Source organism: Mycteria americana, chromosome 5, assembly GCF_035582795.1.
Source record: "Mycteria americana isolate JAX WOST 10 ecotype Jacksonville Zoo and Gardens chromosome 5, USCA_MyAme_1.0, whole genome shotgun sequence".
NCBI lineage: Eukaryota > Metazoa > Chordata > Aves > Ciconiiformes > Ciconiidae > Mycteria > Mycteria americana.
The window spans coordinates 49,401,148-49,426,076 of NC_134369.1; the positions used below are offsets into that span (position 1 = coordinate 49,401,148).

Sequence of the window (24,929 nt, forward strand, 5' to 3'; positions counted from 1 at the left end):
GGCGCTGCGCACTGCCGGGGCGGGGCCGCCCCCCCCCACCCTTCCCGCCGCAGCTCCCAAGATGGCGGCGGCCAGCGCGGTGCGGGCGGCGGGGCGCCCCTCTCGGAGGCTCTTCGACATTTTCGTGGCTGAGGTTCCCTGGACGGTGTCGAGCAGTGAGTCTGCACCGTCCCCCTACATCCCCCACCGGTGCTAGGGCTGGCGTGGGCTGGACGGCGCGGGAGGAGGCGGCCCCGCCGCGTGTGCTGGCACAGGCCGTGGACCCGGGTGGCTGCGGCTGTGCGGGGGTGCCGGGTCGGTGTTAACCAGGTGTGCGTTTCCCCACAGAGGAGCTGAAGGAGTACTTCTCCCAGTTCGGATCAGTACAGAGATGCCAGCTGCCGTTTGTGAGTACCCGCTTGTCCTCCAGGCCGTTGTTCGTGTTTTCTCGGTAAACCGGGGAAGAGCTGCGGCTGGTGCTCGCCGGCCCCGGCAGGGTTGCTCCTGCTGCTGGGGCCCTGCCCCGAAGCCGGCTCCCCTGCTTCCTCGGAGCTGCTTTCTAGAAGCCTCTTCTTGTACTCTAGTCAGGTTTTTGGTGGTCTCTACCCTTAGTTCCTTCTCCCAGTCGGTGCCGCCGCTTGTGAGCTGTAGGCCTCATTGAAGCTTAGTGGTTCCATTGGCTTTGAAGGAGCTTTAGAAAGCATACCCCTCAGATCCTATTGATGCTGCCATTTCTGAATATAATTAACCTAAAAGTGTTTTGAGCTTCTCTATCACCGTGTTATGTTTCATCTGACAAAGAATAAAGTGTTTATGTGCCTGGTCTCACTGGCCTACAAAATCTAAAGGTGTGGGTATGAACCTGCAGTCCTTTCCTGCTGTGTGGGGCTAACACAAAAACCACAGGCTCTTCAGGATGCTCCCAAGCTGTCAGCTGTTCATGCCTCTGCCGTTTCAGTTATTTATCTTCTGAGCACGTAGGTCAGGAATAATAGTATCTAGTGCAGTTTCTTAGATATGGACAGTCAAAAAAAAGGTGTTCCTTTCCCACTGTGTTATAGATGAGTTGCAGGTTGTTGCTGAAGGAGTAGAGGTTCTCCTGCCTGCCTGTGTTTCTCCATGTGAAGTAATGGTCTGTTAAATTAAGCTCAGTGTGTAGTGAACTTCGGTTAGTGAGCTGATGGGTTCACTATCAGTTGAGGACTAGTTTGGAAATGGAGAAAGATAGTTTGAAACAGTCTGGTTATTTCTGAACACTGAAGCTTAGGTGTCTGCCTGCCACACTGTTCTTCAGGCCCAGGACAGAATGCATTGCTTCATTGCAAAGGCTGGCAGCTTACTGTAAACCTGCCTCTATCACTGATTAAAGGTGAACTGATGCACGTGTGTGTTTTGATTCAGTGATTACTTCAGGAGCACTCACTAATGCTTTAAAAATCTTACAAAAATCTGCCAGCAGCAAAGACACCCTAACTAAGACCTCACTGGGATACTGAAACCAGGCAGTGTGACTGCAGTACCTTGTGGGTGAAAACTTCACTGGTGTTTGGAAGTGCTGCCAGTCATGCCTGATGATCAGTGAATTCAGTGGCAGAGCTGTTCTTAACTCTGATTGGGATCAGAGTTGGGATAAAAGGCACTTTGGTAGACCTGGCTTTTCTGCATTATCTCCTCTTTATTGACAACTGTCTCTTCCAACTGGCAAATTATTCTTAAAAATAACTTTTCTTTTCAGTGTAGTTAGTGCTTGTCATCTCAAATTGCAGCCTGCTTTCTTAGTATCTTAAGCAGCTGCTTTATCTTGCTGAATGCTTTTCAAGTACTGTGGCAGGCTTACTTTCAAATTAGGCAGCCATTTAAATGTCAGTTCTGTTGAGACTGGCTTAATAGTAGATAACTACTGCAGTTTGAAACAACTGGCTATGCATTATTCCAGTCTTCAACTATAACTTAATCTTAAATTTTTTTTATGATTGCTGGACTCAGATTGAAAGGGATGTGTAACAGCCTCTGCTAGCTGCATGCTGTCAATGACAGTAAATGTCTTGAAGGGTGAAAAAGGCTTCTGAAACAGCAAGTGTGCCGATTTCTCTGATAATTTCTGAATCCTTACATTGAATATCTACAGAAAGTTTTTAACAGTCTATGTGAATATTTTCTGCAGTAATTAGATTTTATTTTTTTTAAACTGGTAACTAGGACAAAGATACAGGCTTTCACAGACGTTATTGCTGGATTAAATTCTCGAATCCACAAGATGTTCAGAATGTGTTTCAGAAGGACCCCCACATACTTGAAGGTGCCAAGGTAATGTGCTAATTCTTTTAATGAAGTAATGTAATGAGCTGAGCTCTTTTAATTCTGCCTTTGGTTGGACACAGTGGCATCTAAATATTGCCATACTCATTCCAAGTATGATTAACCATTTTGCCACTTAAGGGTGCTTTTAATGTTTTTAAAATCTGTAACACTTTTGTTTATTCCCCCCTCTCAACTTATCAGGGTCTGAGATCATATAGATAACACAGATCACATACCAGAGATCAAAACCTCCTGCTATGCTAAGCTAAAGGAATAAGAATGCAGTAAAACTGTTCAGGAACTGCCATGCAACTAATTATTTGTAATACAGGCTTCTGCAGGTGTGTTCCAACACCTAGTTTGGATGTTGGATGGTAGGGGAAGATGACAAAGAATGTAAAGCTAAGCTTTGAACTTTAGTGAAAATTTCTTTTTTTCTTCAGCTATAATTTCTTACAGGAAAAATAATGTGTTCAAGATAAATTAGCTTTAGTGTAGCTTCTTTTTTTTCCTTGCTGTCTCTACCGTTTTAAATGTTATAAAGGAAAAAATATGACACTGGAAATCTCAGTGCATTAGTGTATGGTATCAAGAGACAGTGTACACCATCAGTTAAAAACCATTTATCTGATACCCATACAAAGGTGTCTGTCATTGACTGGTCAGTTAGAGCCAGACAACTGTATCATCTAGCTTCACTGCAGCAAATAAACAGAGCAAAGAAATGGCCATCCCACCATTTTCCAAACATTTAGTATGTAGTGGTGTTGACAGATAAGGATAAAAGGACAGCAAGTCAATGGCTGCCCAAAGCTATTAATAAATTAACACATCTCATGTCAAAATCATTAGAAACTTCCATCTAGTATGTTCACTAAATAGGGGCAAATTACTAAGGGGACTTTCTTGTAACACATGCTTCAGCTGACCTAGCTACTCAGACCTAGTAGTACAGAGTGAAACAATGAGCAACAAGCAGGCTGGTATAACAGACATGATCAATTCATGTCTTTGAATAATTAATAAGAATTCTTTAATATCCTTCTGACAACTAGTTTCTTGTTTTGAGGCTTTCAATGGTAGGAGATAGTAAGAGTAAAATGAATGGGCAAGAGACTCCAGGGATGCAGTATGTTGATTGTGATAAAGTATTTTGCTTGACATGGTTCATACTACTGCAATGTTCAGTGGTTGTGGTTACTTCAGTACCTGTTACCAAGAAGAGCTGACATATGACTTACAACTGTGGTGCAAAAATGGAAACAGAAACTAAGGACTGGTTTGTTGACTTCAGTCTTAAACTGTGACAAGCCAGGCAACAGGCTCATCCCTCAAATTGGGCTGAAAAGAACTAGAATGTTATCAGTGTGCAGTTATCAAAATAAGTACTAGGAATAGCATAGATGAGTATTTAGTGTCAGTTTCTTAGAAATAATTTTGCTGCTTTTTATTCTTGGAGCTATAAGATAGCCACATTCACTTAACTGCCTAGGCTTCAAGGACTATACTCTCATGAGTTACAAGACCAAAGAGGCTTCTTTATAGTTAAATAAAAAGCAGAAGGCAGGGAGTAGTTAGCTTTCTTTGTTTCTTCAAAGACGCAAGCTTCTCCCACTTTGTTCTAGGCTAGGTTTAGACAGTTACCTTCTGTTAGTTCCACTTGAAAGCACAAGCTTTTACAATGCATTTTGCTGATACAACTAGCAATTGCTCTGCAAATTATATTCAACTTTCCTGTCAGGAGCTTAGCATTTGCAGTTATGGCTGATGAAACTGAACCAGTTATAAACCCATCTTCTGCTTTCCATATGAATGTTTTAGAAGATCAGAAATGAAAAATATCAAACCTTCTTGCCTAACTAATTTGAATAATTTTGATTGTTTTCAGCTCACTCTCAAACAACAGCCCCACAGAAGACACAATCAAAGAAAGAATCAAAGTGAGTGAGTGGTGGAAGGAGCCTTTATTTCACTAAATGTAAAGAAACTAAAATAAAGACTACTGAGAAACTATGAATGAGTATTTGTTTTAAAACAGAATCCGGCTGTTTCCCCTCCTTGTCCAAATAAACTGTATAGCCACACTAAAGAAACACTGAATCATAAACTCCCTAGCATCCATTACAGCATAAGACAGTAATTATATACAGCAGGAAAGCTTTTAACAGATGAAGTAAAAGCTTTAGCTACCTACAAAAACTAAAGCTGTAGGAAGGGGCTACATTCTTACCCTGAGATGCTGGGCAACAGGGAATCAGCAAAGTCAGAGCATTTGCTAAAGAGTAATTCCCTTGTGAAATGTTTCAAAGTGGTCTCCATTCCTCCACTCTCCAGGGGTAGCTGTCCTATGTAGAAGAATTAGTGTGTGTATATATATCCACACAACAAGGGTTGTGAACTGCTGCATTACAACGCCGTCCCCCTATACACCTCTGATATTAAAAATGCCTTCTGCATGAAGTCCAAGCTTGTAGTCCATTTCTCTACCTCTCAAGGAGCAGAGGCATTCAGTCCTTCCTCCTCTTTTTGCTCTCATGCTCATGTTCTTTAGGGCGGCTGCTATCCGATGGCCTTTTAGAACCACCATGTTGCTTAGCTTCTTCCAGAAACTTGTCCAAACCAAATGGATCCTCCTCAAATTGAACTGGTCCGTCTCTGCCCCTCCCTCTGGTGTTACGATCCGAGTTAGAAAACTCTTTGTCAGGAACAAACCTGCAGGAGAAGAGGTGACTCAGTTGATTGTAACTTCAGACTAGTAATTAAGAATATTTCTTAACTTTATTTCTTACCTATTGGTCTTTATTCGAGCCTCTAGATCGTCACCATACATGTCCTTATCCACATTTTTACTTGGCCTGTAGATGTTTTGAGCCATATCCTTGCCACTTCTCCAAGGCTGGTCATAAACATTATAAATTTCATCCTCTCCTCCAGCAAAGCCACTGTCCATACCCTGTAAAGAAGAAAGAAAGAGAGTAACAGCAGTATTAAATGAGTCTGCAAAACTTCAGCTAATTTATTTTAACATCAAGATACACTGATGGGGTCACCAGATACACAAAAATGGTATTGTGTGATTTACTAGTGATTTCAAATGAGTTCAAGCACTTCATTAGGATATGAATGGTTTTGGGTCTGGGATTAAGTCCAGAGAACATGACACAATCATTACAAGCCTTGGTCAGGGCCACTTCTACTCTTCCAGAAAGCAACAGGAAGGATTACAGGCCATTCATATTTCAGAATAATGGATCATTTCAGTCTGCCCTGCAAGTACAGCTGTCTGTAACAGCCAAGTACAACTATACAGAAGTGTATATTATTCAGAATTTCTGGAAAACATGTATGACCAATCCAAATCACACAGGGGCTTATGTAAACTGGGAAAGTAGAAGTGCCTGCTCGTTCATTTTTTGTTCATCAGCTTTCCTTTCTGCCTGCAAGTCTTTCATTGCAAACACAAAAAAGAATGATTGACAAACTGCAGGTCTATTCACGGACTGTCTGAAGCCTAACCTACTTTTTCATCTCCAAATAGTAAAAAGTTCAGGGAAAATAAGTGTTGCTTCTAACTGTTTATGTCTTCAGAAGGATTTTTAACATAACCAATAACAGGAATAGAAAGTATTTATTTGCTTCTCTCTCGGAGCAGATTTCCCTTATTCAGTCAGTACATTTGTACAAAAGAAGAAAATGAGGTCACTGCAGCTTGAAAGCAAAAGAGCTTGTTTCTCCCCACTCCCCAACAAAAACACTTTAATCCAGTTATACATTCAGAATATTCAATTTTTGTTGCACCAGCTATGGATAAAGGAGATCAATAGTTTCCTAACCAGTTACGTAGAGACTTCTTTCAGAGTGTATCCACACCAACCATGAGAAGAGGGTCCCTTTAGTATTCGAGCCATACCCACTAAGGAAGGATGAGCATGTTCTCATAGAAAGCTACACAGCTGTGAAAAGGGATTTTTACCTTGCTCTGGTTGAACAGCCTCTGGTCATACTGGATTTCATTGGATGGCCTGGGGTTGGGTACCCCTAGGGCAATAACTTCACTGATATCTCTGTTCTCATTTCTCTGCAGCTTTGACCTGAATTTAAAATTAAGTTTTATTAGGTCAGTAAAACATATTTGTTGACATGCTCAACTGCAACCTGATCCTGTATTAGTTGCTAACAATTTGCCTCAGGAGCCACACTGTTGCCCTTCCTTGCTAGGTAACATTTAAAATTTGTCTCCTGGCAAAGGAAACATTTGGGAAAGTTATGTTCAGCTGGGCATGACATTTAAATTTGCTTTCCACTATCTGGAATTTACATTGAGCTGACTTGGTCTAAAATGTCATATTTATTTTTTGCAAGAACCAATGTAATTATATTCTGGGAAGGCCAAGCAATCTAATTTTAAGATATTAGAGATTTTAAGCCTCCAGAAACCATTTGTGCTCAGAAATCTCGCTGGCTTGGGCAAACAAGATACTTCAGCCTACTCTCATAGATCTAAGCTTACTTCAAATGAACAGCTTCAAGGAACAAAGCCACTAATGATACTCTGGTCTCACTGAAGTTATAGGATCCAGGTTTCAACCTTTGCTGTCAACATGTTAATTAAGTGTGAACATACTGAAGTTCTGCTAAAGAAAAACCCACCCAAAACCAAAAACCCGCCATTCCTCCATGCATCTGGAAAATTCTAAATTTAGAAGAGTGTACTGCAGTACTCTCAGTAATGCCATTTCATACAATAAATGAACAGTGAATACCAGTTTCCAGTGTGAACCAGTGAATATCTCCACAAGGCAAAATTCAGGCACTCACATCAAGCAAAAGGAGAAAGCCCAGTATAATAGTTTCCCTAGTGGGGAAGCCAGTGCCAGTGCAGGAATAAAGCAGCTTGCTTCTGTGACTCACCTTTTGTCAGGGGCTGCCCTGGAAAGATTTCTGTCATGCTGTCTCTCTTTGCGCCGGTCATGTCTGATTTCATCTCTTTCTCTAGCTTCGCCGTCCTCTAAACAAATACAAGGTCGCTCATTACAGACAAATATCTGAAGTTTGAATTAACTATGCCAGAGACATTGGCACAGTGATTCAATTCAGTATTCTTTCACAGAAGAGAAGTGACCCTTAGCACTATTTAAAATATTACACTTCAAAGAAACTGAACACATGGAAAGCCACAGCTTTCACAGAATCACAGAATCACAGAATCATATAGGTTGGAAAAGACCTTTAAGATCATCGAGTCCAACCATAAACCTAACACTGCCAAAAACCATCACTACACCATGTCTCTAAGTACCTCATCCAAACGTCCTTTAAATACCTCCAGGGATGGCAACTCAACCACTTCCCTGGGCAGTCTGTTCCAATGCTTGATAACCCTCTCGGTGAAGAAAAATTTCCTAATATCCAGTCTAAACCTCCCCTGGCGCAACTTGAGGCCATTTCCTCTTGTCCTATCACTTGTTACCTGGGAGAAGAGACCGACCCCCACCTCTCTACAACCTCCTTTCAGGTAGTTGTAGAGAGCGATGAGGTCTCCCCTCAGCCTCCTTTTCTCCAGGCTAAACAGTCCCAGCTCCCTCAGCCGCTCCTCATAAGACTTCTGCTCCAGACCCTTCACCAGCTTCGTTGCCCTTCTCTGTACGCGCTCCAGTACCTCAATATCCCTCTTGTAGTGGGGGGCCCAAAACTGAACACAGTATTCGAGGTGCGGCCTCACCAGTGCCGAGTACAGGGGCACAATCACTTCCCTAGTCCTGCTGGCCACGCTATTTTTGATACAGGCCAGGATGCCATTGGCCTTCTTGGCCGCCTGGGCACACTGCTGGCTCATATTCAGGCGGCTGTCAACCAACACCCCCAGGTCCTTCTCTGCCAGGCAGCTTTCCAGCCACTCTTCCCCAAGCCTGTAGCGTTGCATGGGGTTGCTGTGGCCCAAGTGCAGGACCTTGCACTTGGCCTTGTTAAACCTCATACAATTCACCCCAGCCCATCGATCCAGCCTGTCCAGGTCCCTCTGCAGAGCCTGCCTACCCTCCAGCAGATCAACACTCCCACACAACTTGGTGTCGTCTGCAAACTTACTGAGAGTGCACTCGATCCCTTCGTCCAGATCATTGATAAAGATGTTAAACAGAACTGGCCCCAACACCGAGCCCTGGGGGACACCGCTTGTGACCGGCCGCCAACCGGAGTAAACTCCATTCACCACCACTCTCTGGGCCCGGCCGTCCAGCCAGTTCTTTACCCAGCGAAGAGTACACCCGTCCAAGCCATGAGCAGCCAGTTTCTCCAGGAGAATGCCGTGGGAAACCGTGTCAAAGGCTTTACTGAAGTCTAGATAGACAACATCCACAGACTTCCCCTCATCCACTAGGCGGGTCACCTTATCATAGAAGGAGATCAGGTTGGTCAAGCAGGACCTGCCTTTCCTGAACCCATGCTGGCTGGGCCTGATCCCCTGGTTATTCTCTACATGCCGTGTGATAGCACTCAGGATGATCTGCTCCATCAGCTTCCCCGGCACCGAGGTCAGGCTGACAGGCCTGTAGTTCCCCGGGTCCTCCTTCCGGCCCTTCTTGAAGATGGGTGTCACATTCGCTAATCTCCAGTCAGCAGGGACTTCCCCAGTTAGCCAGTTAGCTTTCTTATGCCACAAGCTATTAACTGTCCTTGACAAGAGAGTTAAAACAGATGTATCCAACAACTATGTTCTCTCAGCTTTCAAGAGCTTAGAATACTTGTCCATCTAGGAATTAATATCCTAAAACACCTACAGATCATCGTATCATACTTTTATCTCTTAAGTGTAAAAATATCATTCAAACACACAGGCATCTAAGTGCCTTGAAGAACATTCTGTGACTCAGTATCACAGAATGACTTGGGTTGGAAGGGAGTCTCTAATTCAGCCTCCTGCTGAAAGCAGGATCAATGCTGAATTCAAACCAGGTTGCTCAGGCTTTGCCCACTCGGATGGGGAAAACCTCCAAGGATAGAGACTGCCAGCCTCCCTGGGCAACTTGTTCCCACTGCTTGTTGTCCTCATGGTGAAAATTTTTCTCCTTGCATGTAGTTGGAACTTCCTGCTTCAACTTTTGACCACTGTCTCCTTCTTCCACTATGCAGCTTAGTGAAGAGCCCTGATGATGTCCTTGTAGGTATGGGAAAGCTCACATTAGGTCCCCCCAAAGCCTATGTTCTCCTGGCAGAACAAGCTTCATTCTCTCAGCATCTCCTCACTGGGCAGACGCTCTAGCCCCTGACCATTTTGGTGGCCCTCCACTGAACTCACTCCTGTTTATCAATGTCTGTCTTGTACCTGGGGGCCCATAACTGCACCCAGTATTCCAGATGCAGTCTAACAGGTCACCAGTAAAAGGAAATTACTACTTCCCTTGACCTACTGGTGACACTCCTGCAGAAGCAGCTTAGCATGCCCTTAGCATTACTGCTGCCAGGGCATACTGCTGGCTTACGTTTAGCATATTGTCCACTAGGATTCCCAGGTCCTTTTCAACAGAGGGGCTCTCCAACCGGCCACTCCCCAGCCTGTTGGGAAGAGGTTAGTCCATCCCAGCTGCAGGATTTGGCATTATATGACCATATCCTCCACCTTTCAGTAATAATGAGAGATCGTAACTGCTCTGTAAGTTCAGCATCTCGATCTTTGGAATGTCATTTCAATCATTATCACAATGGTTATGATTTAGTCAGGTTAGCAGTTTTTGGGCCTAGTGGCCAACAGAACTACAGTTCTGCAAGACCAGTTATCACAACGCAAGATAGAGTATTGCATTTACCCTCTTTGAAAACTTAAAGATGGTTTAGTTCTTGTAAACAAAATTGCTCTACATTTGCAACAAGCCTTAAAAAAAAAAAAAAAAAAGAAATTAGATTAGAACAGCCCATGAAAGCCATTACTTGTACTGATCCATTAACAACTCCAAATGTCTCAACGATGTCCTAAACCTGTATACACTGACATATTGCTGTAAGGTTCAAATTCAGATCCCATCAAACTAGCCAGTGAATTAACCAAATTTACTGGCTGATCAAGTAGAGACATGAAGAGATGTCATGCTTAGAAGTCACAGTTGATATTTAGGTATTACAAGTTCTTGGGTTATTCCTCCAAACCCACACTTCAGAGAGTGCTAAAAAAAAAAAAAAAAAGGCAGCATCTTAATAACAAGGAAATGTACCTTTTTCAACATGGGTTTTGATCCCTGCTCTTCTCTCCCTGGCTTTCTGAGCCATTTCTCGGAGCTTTTCCTCATGTTTCTCCTTTTCTTTCTGAGCCATCTTCCTCTCCACCTGGGCACGCATCTCTACAGCCTCACGAGCCTGCACACATAAGACATAGTTAAAATGACAGACAGCTAGCACCTGGGATGCAAGAAGATATTTTGTCATGGAATTATCCAGTAAACAGGGCAGGAATCAAGCCACAAAGATGAAGTTCAAAGCCAGACAGCCACAGCAGTTAGAACTGAAAAACGAGACCCATGACCTCCAATAGTTTAACCCACACTGAGCCACTGATTCAAAGATATTGGGGATAAGACCTTATGTCTTATGTTAGCCAAGACATAGGACAAATCAAAAAGCCATAGCCTATTCACAATTGATTTTCCCAAGGAAATAAACATACAAAGAAGGTAAAACCACATGAGACAAAGCAGTTTAAACAACCACCTGACCTTTCTGTCAGCTATATAGAGAGCCTCAGCAAGCTTGGCAAAATTTTCATTAATATGAACAGTCTGCAATCCTCTGCCATCTGCAGCCAGACGCTTGTCTAATGGAATGGTGTAACCCTATAGTGGAAACAGAGAGGCAGTTAATCACAGAAACTAACGTTATTTGTAATAACAAACATTATTACATTTATTAAGAAAACAAAACACACACACAAAACTCACAGCCCATCATTAATACACCTCAATGGACCTCCTTTATACATCAAATTCATACCAGGTAATACTAAGCTCCCCTCCAATTCCACACTCCTCCCAAATCTGAAACACAATTTCCGCTCAAGTTACATCTTAGTACAAATGACAGTTTTTGATCGATAAAGTCCACTCTTTGCTTTGTGTTAAGAACTACAGATGATAGCTTTCCCAGTCTCTAAGCTGTTTTACTATTTGCGCTTAAAAATTATTTTCTCTAAACTGTTTTTATACCTGTTAAGAGGTTAGCTGCTTCAAACTGAGAAAGGGAGAAGGCTGCCAGCAAAAGCAAGAGACACTAAATGCCAATTTTGCCTTCAATAGCTGAAACCTAAAAGTATTTATAGATTATATTTTAATATTTTTTAGAGAGCTCTACAAAATTTTTTGCTTTGGTTTTAGCATCTGTAACCTAAAATTTGATCTACTAATTAGTGTCAGTCACAGTTATACAGCTGTGTTGGGGTAGAAAAAAAACCCCAACATCCAAACACGCAGCTTTTCCTTCCTCTATTTGAAGACATACAACAGCTTGGTAAGTTCAAGAACGATTAGACCAGTTACTGCAGCAAATTATAAATTCCCCCTTCTCTGTGAACATAAAGTTACCAGCTGATAAAAATCAAAGGGACAGGACATACCTACTCAAACAAGAAATAAAAATAGCTAAGCTAACCAGTGGTGAAAATTAATTAGTGATAGAACACAACAAGGAGAACTTTTGAGAAATTCGGACTGCAGTATTAAAAAGAAACATGCTTGGTTCTCTATTAATTGCCCTTCCCTTTTTCAGTTTAGATGGCTTTACTTTGTGGGCTCCAGAGACTTTGGTTTCAGACTCCACATACTGCACTATTATGGGGATTTTAACTAATGCCATTTTTTCCTCTCAAAATGCATAATCTCTGCCATGAAGTAATATATTCTCTCTCAGTTCTATACTCCTGTCAATGTAACAACCCTGATATGCCAAAGAAAGAAAAACTGAGTGGGGTTCAATCGTGTGTTCTCCATGCTGGAAGCAGCATGGGTGCAACATTACAAAGGTGAATTTATGACAACTTAATTACCTTTGCATTTTTCCAGTTTGAAATGCATGGAGGAATTTTCCACTCTTGCTGCTCTTTCACAGTCATCTGATTTAAGAAAGGAAGCAAAGTCATCTTCAGATTTATAGCAAAAGGAAATACTGTTTTCTTTCTCAAAGGCAGCTATGAAGCTATTGAAATAGAGTACAAAGTTCAGGACACTGTTACAAAAAACTCAACCCTTCTTAGCAGCAATAAGATGTTCATTTCTGCACTGTACCTTTGCCAACACTGAATAAAGTCATGACAGCTTTTCAGCCATCCTCTTAAACTTTCATCACACAGACCAGAACTCACAGCCAGCTTGCTAACATTAACACATTTAACAGCAGTTCAAGTTGTAGGAAACTGATGAACCACCATCACACTCATCTCTCAGAAGGAAGCTAATCCTTAATAATACAAGTTGGTGTTATTAAGGATTTGCTTAATAGTGTTGTCTAAAAGCAGCATCAGTGTACCAAGGCTAAAGCCTCAGTCAACTCATCCATGTCATGGACAACTCCAGCAATGCAGCTCTGCGTAAAATATGAGAAATCTATTCAACCTCTGACAAGGTACATAGGAAGAGAGTTACTTTCAGAACTGCCAAAACAACCCCCAAAAAGACTGCACCAGGGATCATTTATCACTTAACATCACATCAAAAGAACAATAAAGAGAAGGTGCACAGAAAAGAACTAGATCAAAGTAGAATTTGTGAATCCATCTAGAATTCAAAACTGAGAACAGCTACAGATGGCATTTCATACCTTTCTACTAGGAGAGTGCATTACAGGTGCTGGAGGAGAAGGTGGTCCACGTGGAATCTTCTTGTTAATTCTGAACAATTAAGAAAACAAATACAATCAGCATGTCGTATATGGAAATACACTATGGAATCTTCTATTTGCCATGAGGAAGTTTTGAACATTTACTTGAATCTTGGAGGCTCCATAGGGTCCTTCTGCATTTCCACCATCCGAATAACTCTCTGTTTTGCTCCAGAGTTGAAGGCAACACCTTGCTGGGATGGTGTGTACCTGAATAAAACAATCAAAGCACTCAGTTCTCTGCACACAGCTAGATATTCCTTTCCCACCTCCATTTTCACTGAGTTCACTGCTCTAGCTGCATTTTCATTTTATCCACACCAGTTTAAGATGTTTCCACTGTGAACACCAGGAGCAGGTAACTGCACAGAGGACACTGGACTGAATGCAGAGCATCAACTACACCAGACAGAAATGTATCTTCCCACGGTTATATTATCCTGTTTCAACCTACATTCCAAAGTAGAAGAAACAAACTAATAGAGTACACAGAGCATGTCACAATACTCTTTACCTATGTCTGTGAATCCCTGGTGACTACTTACTGGTTATTAAGAACCTCTTCACATACTTTTTTTCAGAATTCACCTCAGGCCAAGTCTAACCCTGCCATGGAATTTTTTTGTGTTTGCAGCAGAAAATCATCATAAATGAGTATCAGCCTCCTAGTAATTCCAATTCTTTCCAGTTGCTCATTTTGTATAAGGGAAGAACCTTGTTACATGCCTTGTCTTGGGGTGAAACTCCCAGTAAAAACTGTTTCCAGGGCAGCATCATTCATAGTGCTCCCTGACAAATCTACATTTTATTGCTAAAACAATAACCCTTCCACAACATGCCACAACTCATGACATGTTAAGACATATTTCAACACACTTCAAACTAGATTATCATTAGTGGGTTAATTCAAAATACATAAGCCAGTTTCATATTACTTTCAGAAGAACAGAATTCAAGAGGAATTTCTGTTCTCACAAATTCAAGGAATATCCTAATTTTAATCAATTTTATGTACAACATCATCTTACACACACACCAGTATTACATACCGAATGTACTGTGCAGGAGCTAGTTTGTCAGCTGCTCGAACTGGCATGGCTGCTGCAACTTTTTGGGAGACCGATTTCTCCAAGGCTGCTCTTGTCTTCTCTGTTATCTAAAGACAAAAGTACCACAAAATGCATCTCATCACATATGCAAGACATACCATATACCTCTGATAACTAGGCACATCACTGCATATAATACCTCTCTAATTGCCTCCTCGTCTGGTCTTTGCAGTTCAGGATCATCCACATTCATGACCTCTTTTGGCACAAGATCTGTGTATTTGCTGTAAATGACCTGAAAGACATTGTATTTTATTAGTGCTAGTGAACAGAATCATAGAATCATTTACGTCGGAAAAGACCTTTAAGATCATCAAGTCCAACCGTTAACCTAGCACTGCCAACTCCACCACTAAACCATGTCCCTGAGCACCACATCTACACATCTTTTAAATACCTCCAGGGATGGTGACTCAACCACTTCCCTGGGCAGCCTGTTCCAATGCTTGACAACCCTTTCGGTGAAGAAATTTTTCCTAATATCCAATCTAAACTTCCCCTGGCACAACTTGAGGACATTTCCTCTCGTCCTGTTCTTCTCAACATATTCTTCAATAACTCCCATAGAACAAGAATATACTCTAGATCCCATTTTACAAATGGAATAATTGAAGAGAAGGAGCAATTTGATTAAATATAATTATGTAAATCACTCTCAGAGCTAGGATTAGACACCAGTTTCCTGCTTCCCTTTCCTACTCTTTCCTTTTCAGGCTCCCCAAGACAGACAGAAAAATCCACATTTGTGCTTCTGTTTTCAAGGATTACTTAAGGATTTGATAGGAGCCTTTTTTACCATCCAGATTTTTTTCATATCATTATGTTTGCTATGTTCTTGAATAAATAAATGCTTGAGAAATCTGTTCTTTACAATTTTCCTCATATGGGTACTTCAGTCTTCATACAACATGCAGCTAGCTGTCACTAGGCTTAAGCCCCAATTTTAAATATAGGGAAAGAACACTATTAGATGGCTACAGGGAAAAATCTATTGTATTGCATTAATGTTTCACATTTGTCCAACAAAATAACATCAGAAAGTCTTAGTTCAAAGGGTTAAGAGTCATTATGACGATTATTTCAAGTTCATTATGAAGTGCATGTCCAACTATGAAACTGACCTTTAGCCTCAGCATTGATTTGTGACACAAGAGCCACCTACTGCTTCTCATCCTTCACTCCTAGAATTTTAATCCTTTGAATTAGTATCAATAATATCCTAGCTTCTCAGATGCTGAATGAAGGACATCTGAAGAGCAGTGTTCCTCTAAGGTAATTAACTCCAAGTCCAAGTGTCTTGCTGCACGAAGAACAAAGTATGCTGAAAGAGCTCAGAGTATCCCAGAAGACAAACAAGAAAATAAAAAAGTCTAAGGGATGCTCTAAAAACCAGCACACTGAGGTGCAAATGAGCTACATGAACTAGTTAAACCCTAAAATATTCAATGCAAGTGGCAAGCTGCACGAATGTGGAAGAAATCCATAATATGGATTAAACTAGCCGGAAAATACCAAAATTTTTGTCTCCATCAAAAACTTGGTAACACTTGCATGTGTTAATTGGAGTCCTTTTTTGAAGCGATATAGACAGGAAGATAAAGACGTTGCACTGTGTTGTTTTTCTAGATATTTACCTTATTTTAACAGTAATGTTGAGAGATTTCATTAATCTAAGAAAGAGGAGACTGGGACTGTTTGATATTGTAGGATGCCCATTGACTACCATTTTCCATCTACTAAATTTAAAAGGAAGCACCAGCCTTTGTTTCAGACATTTCATTTTGATAGCTACTGGAAAGCAGAATCTCCTTCTAGGTAGAAATAAAATACTCGATTTTGGTATGGCTAGATGATTCCTTCTCTGGCTGGGGCAGCCTTAACAGGCAACAATTAGAAATCTACATGCCACTGCCATCAGTAACAGAACAATCTTACCTAACTAGTTGTGTAAGATACTGTAGCTCGTGGTAGGATTTAGACATCAATCGCATTCAGAGTTTCACAAGACACCTGATAGACACAAGCATCTTGACAGAAATTTCTTAATTTGTAAGAGATAAATCCCTCCCCTCAACATATTTTATTCTATATATCCAGAGCAGCCCTGTACAGTGCTCATCAATCTTACATGTAAATTGAGAAGCTACCATCAAGCACTGCAGAATTAATTCCTTCCTTGTCAAAGAATGGTTTCTCCGTATGAAGCACATAACATTTCAGAATTCATTACAATTACCCCTGGTTGGAAGCCTGGCACAGACACCAGAGAAAAAAATTGGTGACAAGGTCTCAAACCAAGCTCTACCACAGAGGTAAACACATTATGAGTAACGAATACTTTTGATTATTTTAGTTATATTCACGTTCTTTTGTCCTGTTCCATCACTGTGACAGGAGTTCCTTCAACAATGGAACTCCCCTCTCTTGTGAATGTTTCAATTGAATTCACAATCTTGAGAAAAAACTGTAGGTAAGATTTGCAGGGTTTTTTTTTTTTCTTTAACATCTAAGCCACAGCCTTGGGCCACTAAGAAATCCAACTCCTACACAGAAAAATCATCCTTGCCAGAAAAAAGTAATGGACCTGATAGTTCCATTCTTTGATTTCACTCTCTCTTCTGTCTTAATAAAAAGAGAGGAAGCAATTATATGTCCTTATTTTCCTAATAAGGGGACAGAGCATCAGTCTTACCAAAATATATCAATTATTGATGCATTATTTCAGCCTGGCTTTTTGTTATGTGACTAAAGAAAGTATTGGAAGAACCTATAGCAGCACAATAACCACATGGCTAATGCTGGAAATCCTTCATCTGGACAACCAGACAGAACTCCATCCTCAGATCCACAAGGTCATGTATCCGGGTCCATCAACATTATCCAGCATTTCCTGTCTAGCAGACTTTCTGCCAGCCCCAAACAGGAGGCTTGTCAAACTACCTCATTTATGTCAGCATTTTTCAAGGAAAACTCTCTGAAGCAACTATTTTTTAAACATGCAAGTGAACAGATGCAAGAGAGATGAACCACTGCAATAGCAGAAACTGCTGACAAGCCACCCAGATATAGGGTCCGGGTGATGGAACTGCTGCCTCTACAAGAAGGCAGAATACTAAATTCAACTTCAAAAAACCCATAAACTGTAGCAAAAGCAAAATTTGCTTCTTAACTCAGACCAAAAAGTAGCTCGTAGAATAGGATCAGAAACTCCATCTCATTTCTGGCAGGCTGCTAAGTATCTATTTCTCTTAGCTCTAAGTATTAAGATTGAAGAAATATTTGAATTATGACTGCAGCTCTCAGGATAATGAAACTTCTGTATGTAATCCTACTGACACTGTACTATCAGAAGCTCTCTCTTACGGAAAATATTCCACATTATTCAATGCAACATAGATCACTGAAGAACTGCTCCCTATGACATCTCTGCTAATACCTTCTCTCTTCTGCAAAAGAAATCAAGCAATAGTGGTGAAATTGTTTCAAATATCTAATTTTCCTTCAGTTTTACCCCCCCTTGAACCACAATACTTAATTTTTAGCCTCAGCATTTACATCCAGCTGGATGCAATCAGAATCAAGCTGATCCAGAAGGCAGAGCTTAGGGTTAGGAAACCCCAATTCCAGTTCTACAGAGTCCAGTTTTGAAAAGCCACTCACCTCTTCCACCCTGGTAAGTATGGCCACAAAATGAGAATATTACTGCTGCTTTATAAATGCCATATAGAAAGTTAATGAATGCTAGTACAGATCTTTATGAATCAAATATGACAAATGTTAACAGATTAAATTTAACTTTACCTGTTCTAAGTATTTTCCTAACTCTGAACCAAATAAGGCACAGTGAAAGATTAGTCATTTTTGCCTAAAGCCTGCTATAATTTCTAGTTCTTTTTCAAATATACTTAGATCCCTATCTGAACAGTTCTATTATATCAACGTTAAATCTGATCCTACAGGTAGGTAAAGCTGTATTTAACAAGTTGTAAAAATTAGGGTTTAACTATACTTTTTTTTGTTCTTATTTGCCCTGCAGCTTCCTCAAAATCAGTACAATAATTAATTCTTGTCTACTTATCTGTTCCAAATTATTTTTTATGCTTTGGGATAAGTCAAATTTCTATTCAGTATCAAGTATCAAATATTTAGTATCACAAAATTCTCTAGTGTAATTAGTATTTTAGCATCTTCCTCTTGAAAAATAATTAAAAACACCACATAAAGTCTGACAGAACCCCAATGAAAGTCCCCTCAGTAAAAATATTGCCACTGCTGTTGTTTCTGTTTAGTCTGACTACTTTCTACCACGTGACAGCATGGAGTCTGATTTGAACTCTTTTTTTTCCAAAGGTACTGCAGTAATTTTAGATGCACAGGATGAGGATATATAAGATGTGACACTTTTTTGACACTCAACTGAGTATTAGTTAAATATAAAATCCTATTGGTATTAACTTTCACAACTTTGGCACCTGTAGGATCAGTGTAAAACAACAAAAAAGATATCTGTTAAAAAAAGAAAGATTTCCTCTGATATTTTTAGAATGCTCACCCTATTTTTTGTTTGAGAGGTAAAGGTCACCTTTTGTTTTTCTGTTTAGATAGGTTTTTCCCCTTCCTCATTTGCAGTAAGACATGAGGCATATTACATACCCATAAGCTTTTCAAGGCATCCTAAATTAAAGTAGGAGAAGTCAAGTTATTTTGAAAACACCTATTTGTATCTATCAACTAAAACATACTCTATAGTTAACCCTCTTAGATTTTCTTTGGGTTGCCCCATTCTTTACAGGAGATGCTTGCTATAGCAAGCAGCTGGTCAAACATTTGGTCATGCCTCAGCAGTTTTTCAGCCCCCGACACCTGCTTAAGAGAATTAAAGTTTTAATGTAGTCCACTGTTACATTTGAAAAGGCAGATATGGATATTCCTCAAAGTGAACTTAGGAGACCCAAGTAACTGGTCTCCTCAATACTAGTTAGGACTTCAAGATAAAGTGTCATCTCTTTGTTTTTAGAAAGGTTAATGTATACAGGAAAATGAAGTCCATTCTCATTAAACTCAATGAGAATCTTGCCATCACTGAACACAAAAATTTTGGAGTATAACCCCTGGCAATACTTTCTGCCACAACCAAAAAATAAAATAAAATAAAAAAAAAGCACCCAACAATATTGAAAACAGCCAGAAGCTTCAGATGTTAAATTAGTAAGACACAAGGTGTAGTACTCTGAAAGCTGAACTGTGCTTTCTGTCCTTTTTTTTTTTTGCCCTCTCTACACACTGAAATGAGGCTGCCTGTGATCAGGCCGGTTTTCAGTTTCTTGCCTTCATTGAAAAGCTCTCTAATGAAAGCTGCTAAGCTACCACGTAAGTTTTGTGTAGAGACTCTCACCATTTTTGCCTTACCTTTTAATTAAATAACAGAGGAGATCACATAGTGATCCCGGTCAAAATGCCATGTCTGTTTGATTTTAAAACAACAGGACTGTACCTGAAGGAGGCAACCCATTTGTCTAATGTCAGGCCAATGAGTTTAAATATATGCAATGCGTACATACAACTTTTCCACATATACATGCCAGTCTACATATTTGAAGCAATATTACCTTGTCCTTTGATTGTCCTTGTCGAGCAATTGCATCGTATTTTATTTTTCCTTCTGCATCCACCTGCACAGCCAAAGCATTGGACATTTTCTTCTTTCGGCCCATATCCAATGGATATTGGGCCACATGAATTTCTGGGAAAGCACCTCCATCTCCAAAATCCTACACAACAGAAAAAGTAGTGAATGACTGAAACACAATAACACGGTATAACATTTGCACGGATGGGAAATGGAAGGAAAGAGCGGATTGATTTTAATAAAATGAAACATTGCCAGAATGCTCTAGTAACTTTATTAATTTAGCTGGTAAGAGAGCAATGGATTATAGAACTTACACTTAATGAAAGAAAAGACACTGAAGTGCATCGACATCTTACAGTAACTATTCCCTGCACAGTCTTCACTGAATGTCCCACATTCAACAATAAGTTACAGAATCAATGTTGAAATAGTAGGCAGAACAAAAGTCAGTCATTCCTCAAAATTTTTTGCATAACTCTTGATCTATTGAGAACAGATTTTGTTTTTTCAATTTCAGCATTCCAGGACCACTGGAAAAAGGGTGTACTTTGGAAACATTTATCACTCTTCAAGAATCTGCATTTGTTTATGAGGCAGAAAGGAGTCCTCTACAGTCTTTTTGAGATGCGTATCACTTTGTGGCCCAGTGATGCTGGAAACTCTTTGAAAACGTTCACCTGACTTCTTAAGAAGTTCTTTTGCTAACACTTAAAAAGAATAAGCACTAAAATACTAACTTTAGTAATCAACAGTGTAGGCAGGGAACTGAAATGAAGGTATGATTTTTAACATCATACACTTTATTAAATGCTGAACCTACATAAACATGTTTTACCTTAGAGAACCGCCAGAACTACTATTTGAGGTCACCCTACCTAGCACTAATGCATCATGATGGTACTGTTGGATCCATCTTTAAAAAAATGGGACTCAAACATAAATGAAGGCAAGCTTTTTACCAGCTCATGAAAGGACGGCATCTGGGGACAATGCAGGATCACACATGAAATACTGTATCAAAACCTCAATAGCATGCCTTGTCCCAAGAGCACTGGCTCCTGACTCATCACAGCAGGTCTCAGATGTTATTGTCAAGTACCATTTCAAGATCTGCAAGGTTTTGTGGCTCAATGAGAAACCGTACTGAAACAGTTTTGTAATCAGAGCTATACATATGTATTTTCCCTTCTACCTTTTAACATTTCCAGTTAAAATTACGTTAAATTGGCAAGGATCACAGCTAAATACACACAATATTCTCCAGAACCCTTTTGCCGCTAACGTACTTAAACAATTAATATCTGACAAATGTTTTAAGTTTCCTTCCAACTCTAACAATTTTCTCCCCCATTAGCAGCTATCTTATACACATGTTCACTTATTCCAGCTATAACCTGGAACATGTATTTAACAAATAATGACAGAGGAACAATATAGATGTCTTTCTCAGAGGATCCTTGCCTTCACAGAAAGGACCATGACCTATTTCCATATTACAACATGACAATCTCTGAAGAGAAGAATCCATAAAACACCCTGTTTACCATCAAATGTTTTAAGTAATCTGGTGAATTGGAACAATTTCCCCCAACCCAAGAGTATATCCAACAGTCTGGATGGAAATTCTGCACGTGGTAAGGCTTTGCACAATTCTATGCTACACTCAAGATGCTCAGAGCTTATCTCTACTCCAGAAAATACACTTTTTTCCCCCATTACCAGACACACTACTACAGCATGAATTTAAATATCTACCTCTAGCACCCGTGGTATCCATCCTTTCCGGTAACCATATGGGGGAGGTTCCCTTCGCGATGAGACTAGAGCAGTCTGCCTAGATCTTTGCGCTCTTGCTCTTTCTTCTAGTTCTAGCTGGTCTTGAGACAGCTGGGTTGGAGCTGGTAGAAAACTGCACATCCATAGACAGCCACCAAAAAAAGAGACACATAAAAAGTTAATACTGATAATTTCATTCAGTGACGCTCAACTATGCTTGAATCTACTACTAGATAATTACTTTCTCTACAATCACTCCATACAGATTGAAAAACAATTTATGCAATTTGAGTATTGTGCTCATAAACCAGGTGGCAGTAACTTCTGAGATTACAGGGGAAAAAGCAACATGCACTCTCTCAGCATTCTGGAAAATCCCTATAAAATCTGATACTAAATTAATCCACATTCACATCTTGGTTGAACAGGAGTGTGTGACAATGCCCATTCTCCAACAGGAACATCACATACCACTGTGTATTCCTTCCACCACTACGGAGCAGAAAAACAAAATATTCCGTTAATCCCAACGACTCCTCCTTCCTTTCTCTCAAGACAAACGCCCACAAAAAGATCTGTCAACAAGCTTCCCCCTTAATGCCAAATACCTCCTGGCCAAAGCCAATTAGTCACAACACAATTTCTTGACTTCCTATTTTTTAGCTCGTCTAGACTACGGGACCTTCTACGCGTTTTTTTAGAGAAGTGTCCACCTCCGAGAAAGTCAGCATTCCAGGGCAGCCCACTGCAGCTGCACTCCTGAGGCTTCCGAGAGACGCAGCAGCTTGTAACAAAGACCTCTCGCCCTCACTCACAGTAAAGACACCCCGACAAAACCCCACGGATCCGATCATCTCCAGCCGAGGCGGAGGAGCTCCTTCTTCCCGCAGAAAACACGCCAGGGAGGCAGAGCCCTGAACCGGAGGCAGTGCCAAACACCCCCTCCCGCCAGGGCAGGACAAAGCAGGGCAGGGCAGCTCCCCCAGCCCCAACTCGGCCCTCGTCACCCTCCCCCCGGCCGCGGCCCGGCCTCCTCACCGGCCGGCGGGCCCACCGCCCAGGAGAGGCCGCGGCCCTGCAGCGGGCTCCCCGAGCGCGGCCTTCCTCGTCGGCCGGAGCCTCGCACAGCGGCCGGGAAGCCGCAGGTAGGCCGGGGAGAGCAGCCACCCGAACCGGGCCGGACGGAAGCAGCCAGACCCACCTGGTGAGCGCCATCTTGCCGCCTCCGTCGTCTTCTCGGGAGCCAGGCCGCGGGGAAGGAGGAGGAAGGGGAGGGCGGCCACAACAGTTGCACACGCGCAACGCCGCGCACTGTCTCACTGGGAATTGTAGTCACGTCACTGTGTTGAGTGACGTCACTGTCGAGGTGATGGCGCGCATGCGCACAGACCGCAAGGCCTCTCGGGAGGTGTCGTTTTCCCCCCCCAGCGGTGCTGAGGGCGTTGCGGGGGCGGTCGCCGGTGCAGGGGCGCGGGCCGCGGCCGCGAGGGAACGGCTGCGCCTTCGGACTGAACGCTCTTCCCGGCGGACGGAGCGGCCCGTAGGGCATGTGCCTTCTTTAGGGCGACTCAGGGCGCCCAGGGCTGTGGAGGACAGCTCCCTCCGTGCGGGCCCGCCTCAGTCACCCCCGGGCCTGGCAGCCGCCCCCTGGCTGCGCGGTGCTCGTGGTGCCGGGCCCAGATCTGCCGCCTGATGGCCACAGTCTGGTGAACCCCGCAACCAACATGCACGCTGTCTTCCGTATTGCGTGTCCGTCCCGCTTGGATACCTCCCCAGGCAATGCTGGCTTCGGCAAACTTGGGCAGAGGAGGTGGACCCAACGGCAATGGCACAATCCCAACAAGGCTGCACTAGAAACGCAAGAGCAGTACAGATACCTGCGGCACAACTGGAAGAAAAAGAAAAAGGGGGGAGCTCCGTACAATATCCTGTCTATTCAGATGATTTCCAACAAGTTCAGTAACTTCATGGTTCATCCCGCTGAAGGTGTCCAAGTAAAAACCAGAAAATACAGAGCAAATGGATTGGAATAAAATTTCCTATTCTGATATCTGCTACTTAGGTATCACTGAATTGGGACATGAGAGAGAAGGGAAGAAGAGCGATTGAAAGTGCTGTAAAAATATATTGACTTAAAATAAAAACTTACGTTTTAAATGCTAAGGGTTGTACTATATATGTGTAATGGGCATCCATATGTTACATAGAAGTTTTTTAAAATCAGGCCAAGAGATGCACTCTTTAGAGTATAGTTAAAATGTGAAATAGGGAAAAATACTTCCCAGAGAATTGTGGTGCGAACTAGGTGGACCTTTACATGGATAAGTTGCTATTTGTTTTGAAGTGGTGGTATATGGCACCATATATAAAAAAAGAAATGTAGTTATTAAATGATAGTAACTGCTATCATTATGTTAGCATCTAGTGAATCAAAGGGAGAAGAGTCCCATTGTGCTAGGCATGATTCATCTAGAAGAGAAACAGAAGCTGGCTAGAGAAGAAAAGGGTAGAATGCATAAGAAACACAATTTTTATTAGAAATAAAAAAATCATACCGTATGAGGCCAGAAGACTATAAGGCAGACTGAATGTCTGTCTTGCAGTCTTCTAGTCATTTTGTCTGTCTTATCTAATCTGCAGGACAGCCTAGTCCTGCAGACTAAATTCATCTGCTACTATTTCTAAGATGGGGGAGATTTGGAGAAAAGTAAAGACAGGCCTGTTGCAGTCCTTCTATGCCAAAACTCTCGTCATCTCCAGCGGGAATCAGACTTGGGCCTTGCATTGTGGTGACAGCAGCTCTGTCATCACCTCTATGAATGACAGGTACTTCCCCTTCACTCCGAGACAGCTGGCCTCTTATGAGCACTTTAGACAAAGCTAAAGGTAAAAGACTTTGACGTATATCGTTTATCAATAATTTTCCTGAGCAAAACTCATCTGTCTTCTCTCCTACCCATTTCTGTCAGTCATTTAGCAACAGAAGTGCTGTCATCACATCTGGCAATATTGCCTCCTGATTCAGAAGCCTCCTCTCACCGTCAGAAGTTGCCATGGCCTCTGTCTCCAGCTGTTATACTAGCCTCAGCTGAAAAATTATCTTTTCTCCCTCCTACTTTGAAGTTTCTCCTTCTTCCTTTGCTGTGATGCATTATTTAATGCTGTAGGGTAAATACACAACTTTGTGAGCTATTTTGCAACACAGTTTCCGTGACAGCCACAATACAAAATTGTTGTTTAGAAGGTAAAATTGTAGGTGAGCAATATGCTTCAGC

The 24,929-nt window shown here is 41.6% G+C and overlaps 3 protein-coding genes across 4 annotated transcripts in view; 1 reads left to right on the top strand and 2 right to left on the bottom strand.

The window, feature by feature from the left end:
• ISM2 (isthmin 2) overlaps positions 1–24,929 on the bottom strand; it is a 411,356-nt gene that overhangs the window by 148,118 nt on the left and 238,309 nt on the right. The gene's annotated exons all lie outside the window — the stretch shown is intronic.
• On the top strand, positions 38–4,293 carry SLIRP (SRA stem-loop interacting RNA binding protein). Its single transcript, XM_075503340.1, has 4 exons — positions 38–155; positions 328–386; positions 2,179–2,286; positions 4,169–4,293. Exons 1-4 carry the CDS (start codon positions 62–64, stop codon positions 4,226–4,228), a joined length of 321 nt encoding a protein of 106 aa, XP_075359455.1. The 5' UTR covers positions 38–61; the 3' UTR covers positions 4,229–4,293.
• Positions 4,226–23,005, bottom strand: SNW1 (SNW domain containing 1). Its single transcript, XM_075503338.1, has 14 exons — positions 22,856–23,005; positions 21,634–21,787; positions 19,856–20,017; positions 14,386–14,481; positions 14,187–14,293; positions 13,243–13,347; positions 13,078–13,147; positions 12,308–12,373; positions 10,986–11,102; positions 10,488–10,629; positions 7,192–7,288; positions 6,254–6,371; positions 5,070–5,233; positions 4,226–4,992 (listed from the first exon to the last, which is right to left on the bottom strand). The coding sequence occupies exons 1-14, from the start codon at positions 22,867–22,869 to the stop codon at positions 4,788–4,790; spliced, it is 1,617 nt and encodes a 538-aa protein (XP_075359453.1). The 5' UTR covers positions 22,870–23,005; the 3' UTR covers positions 4,226–4,787.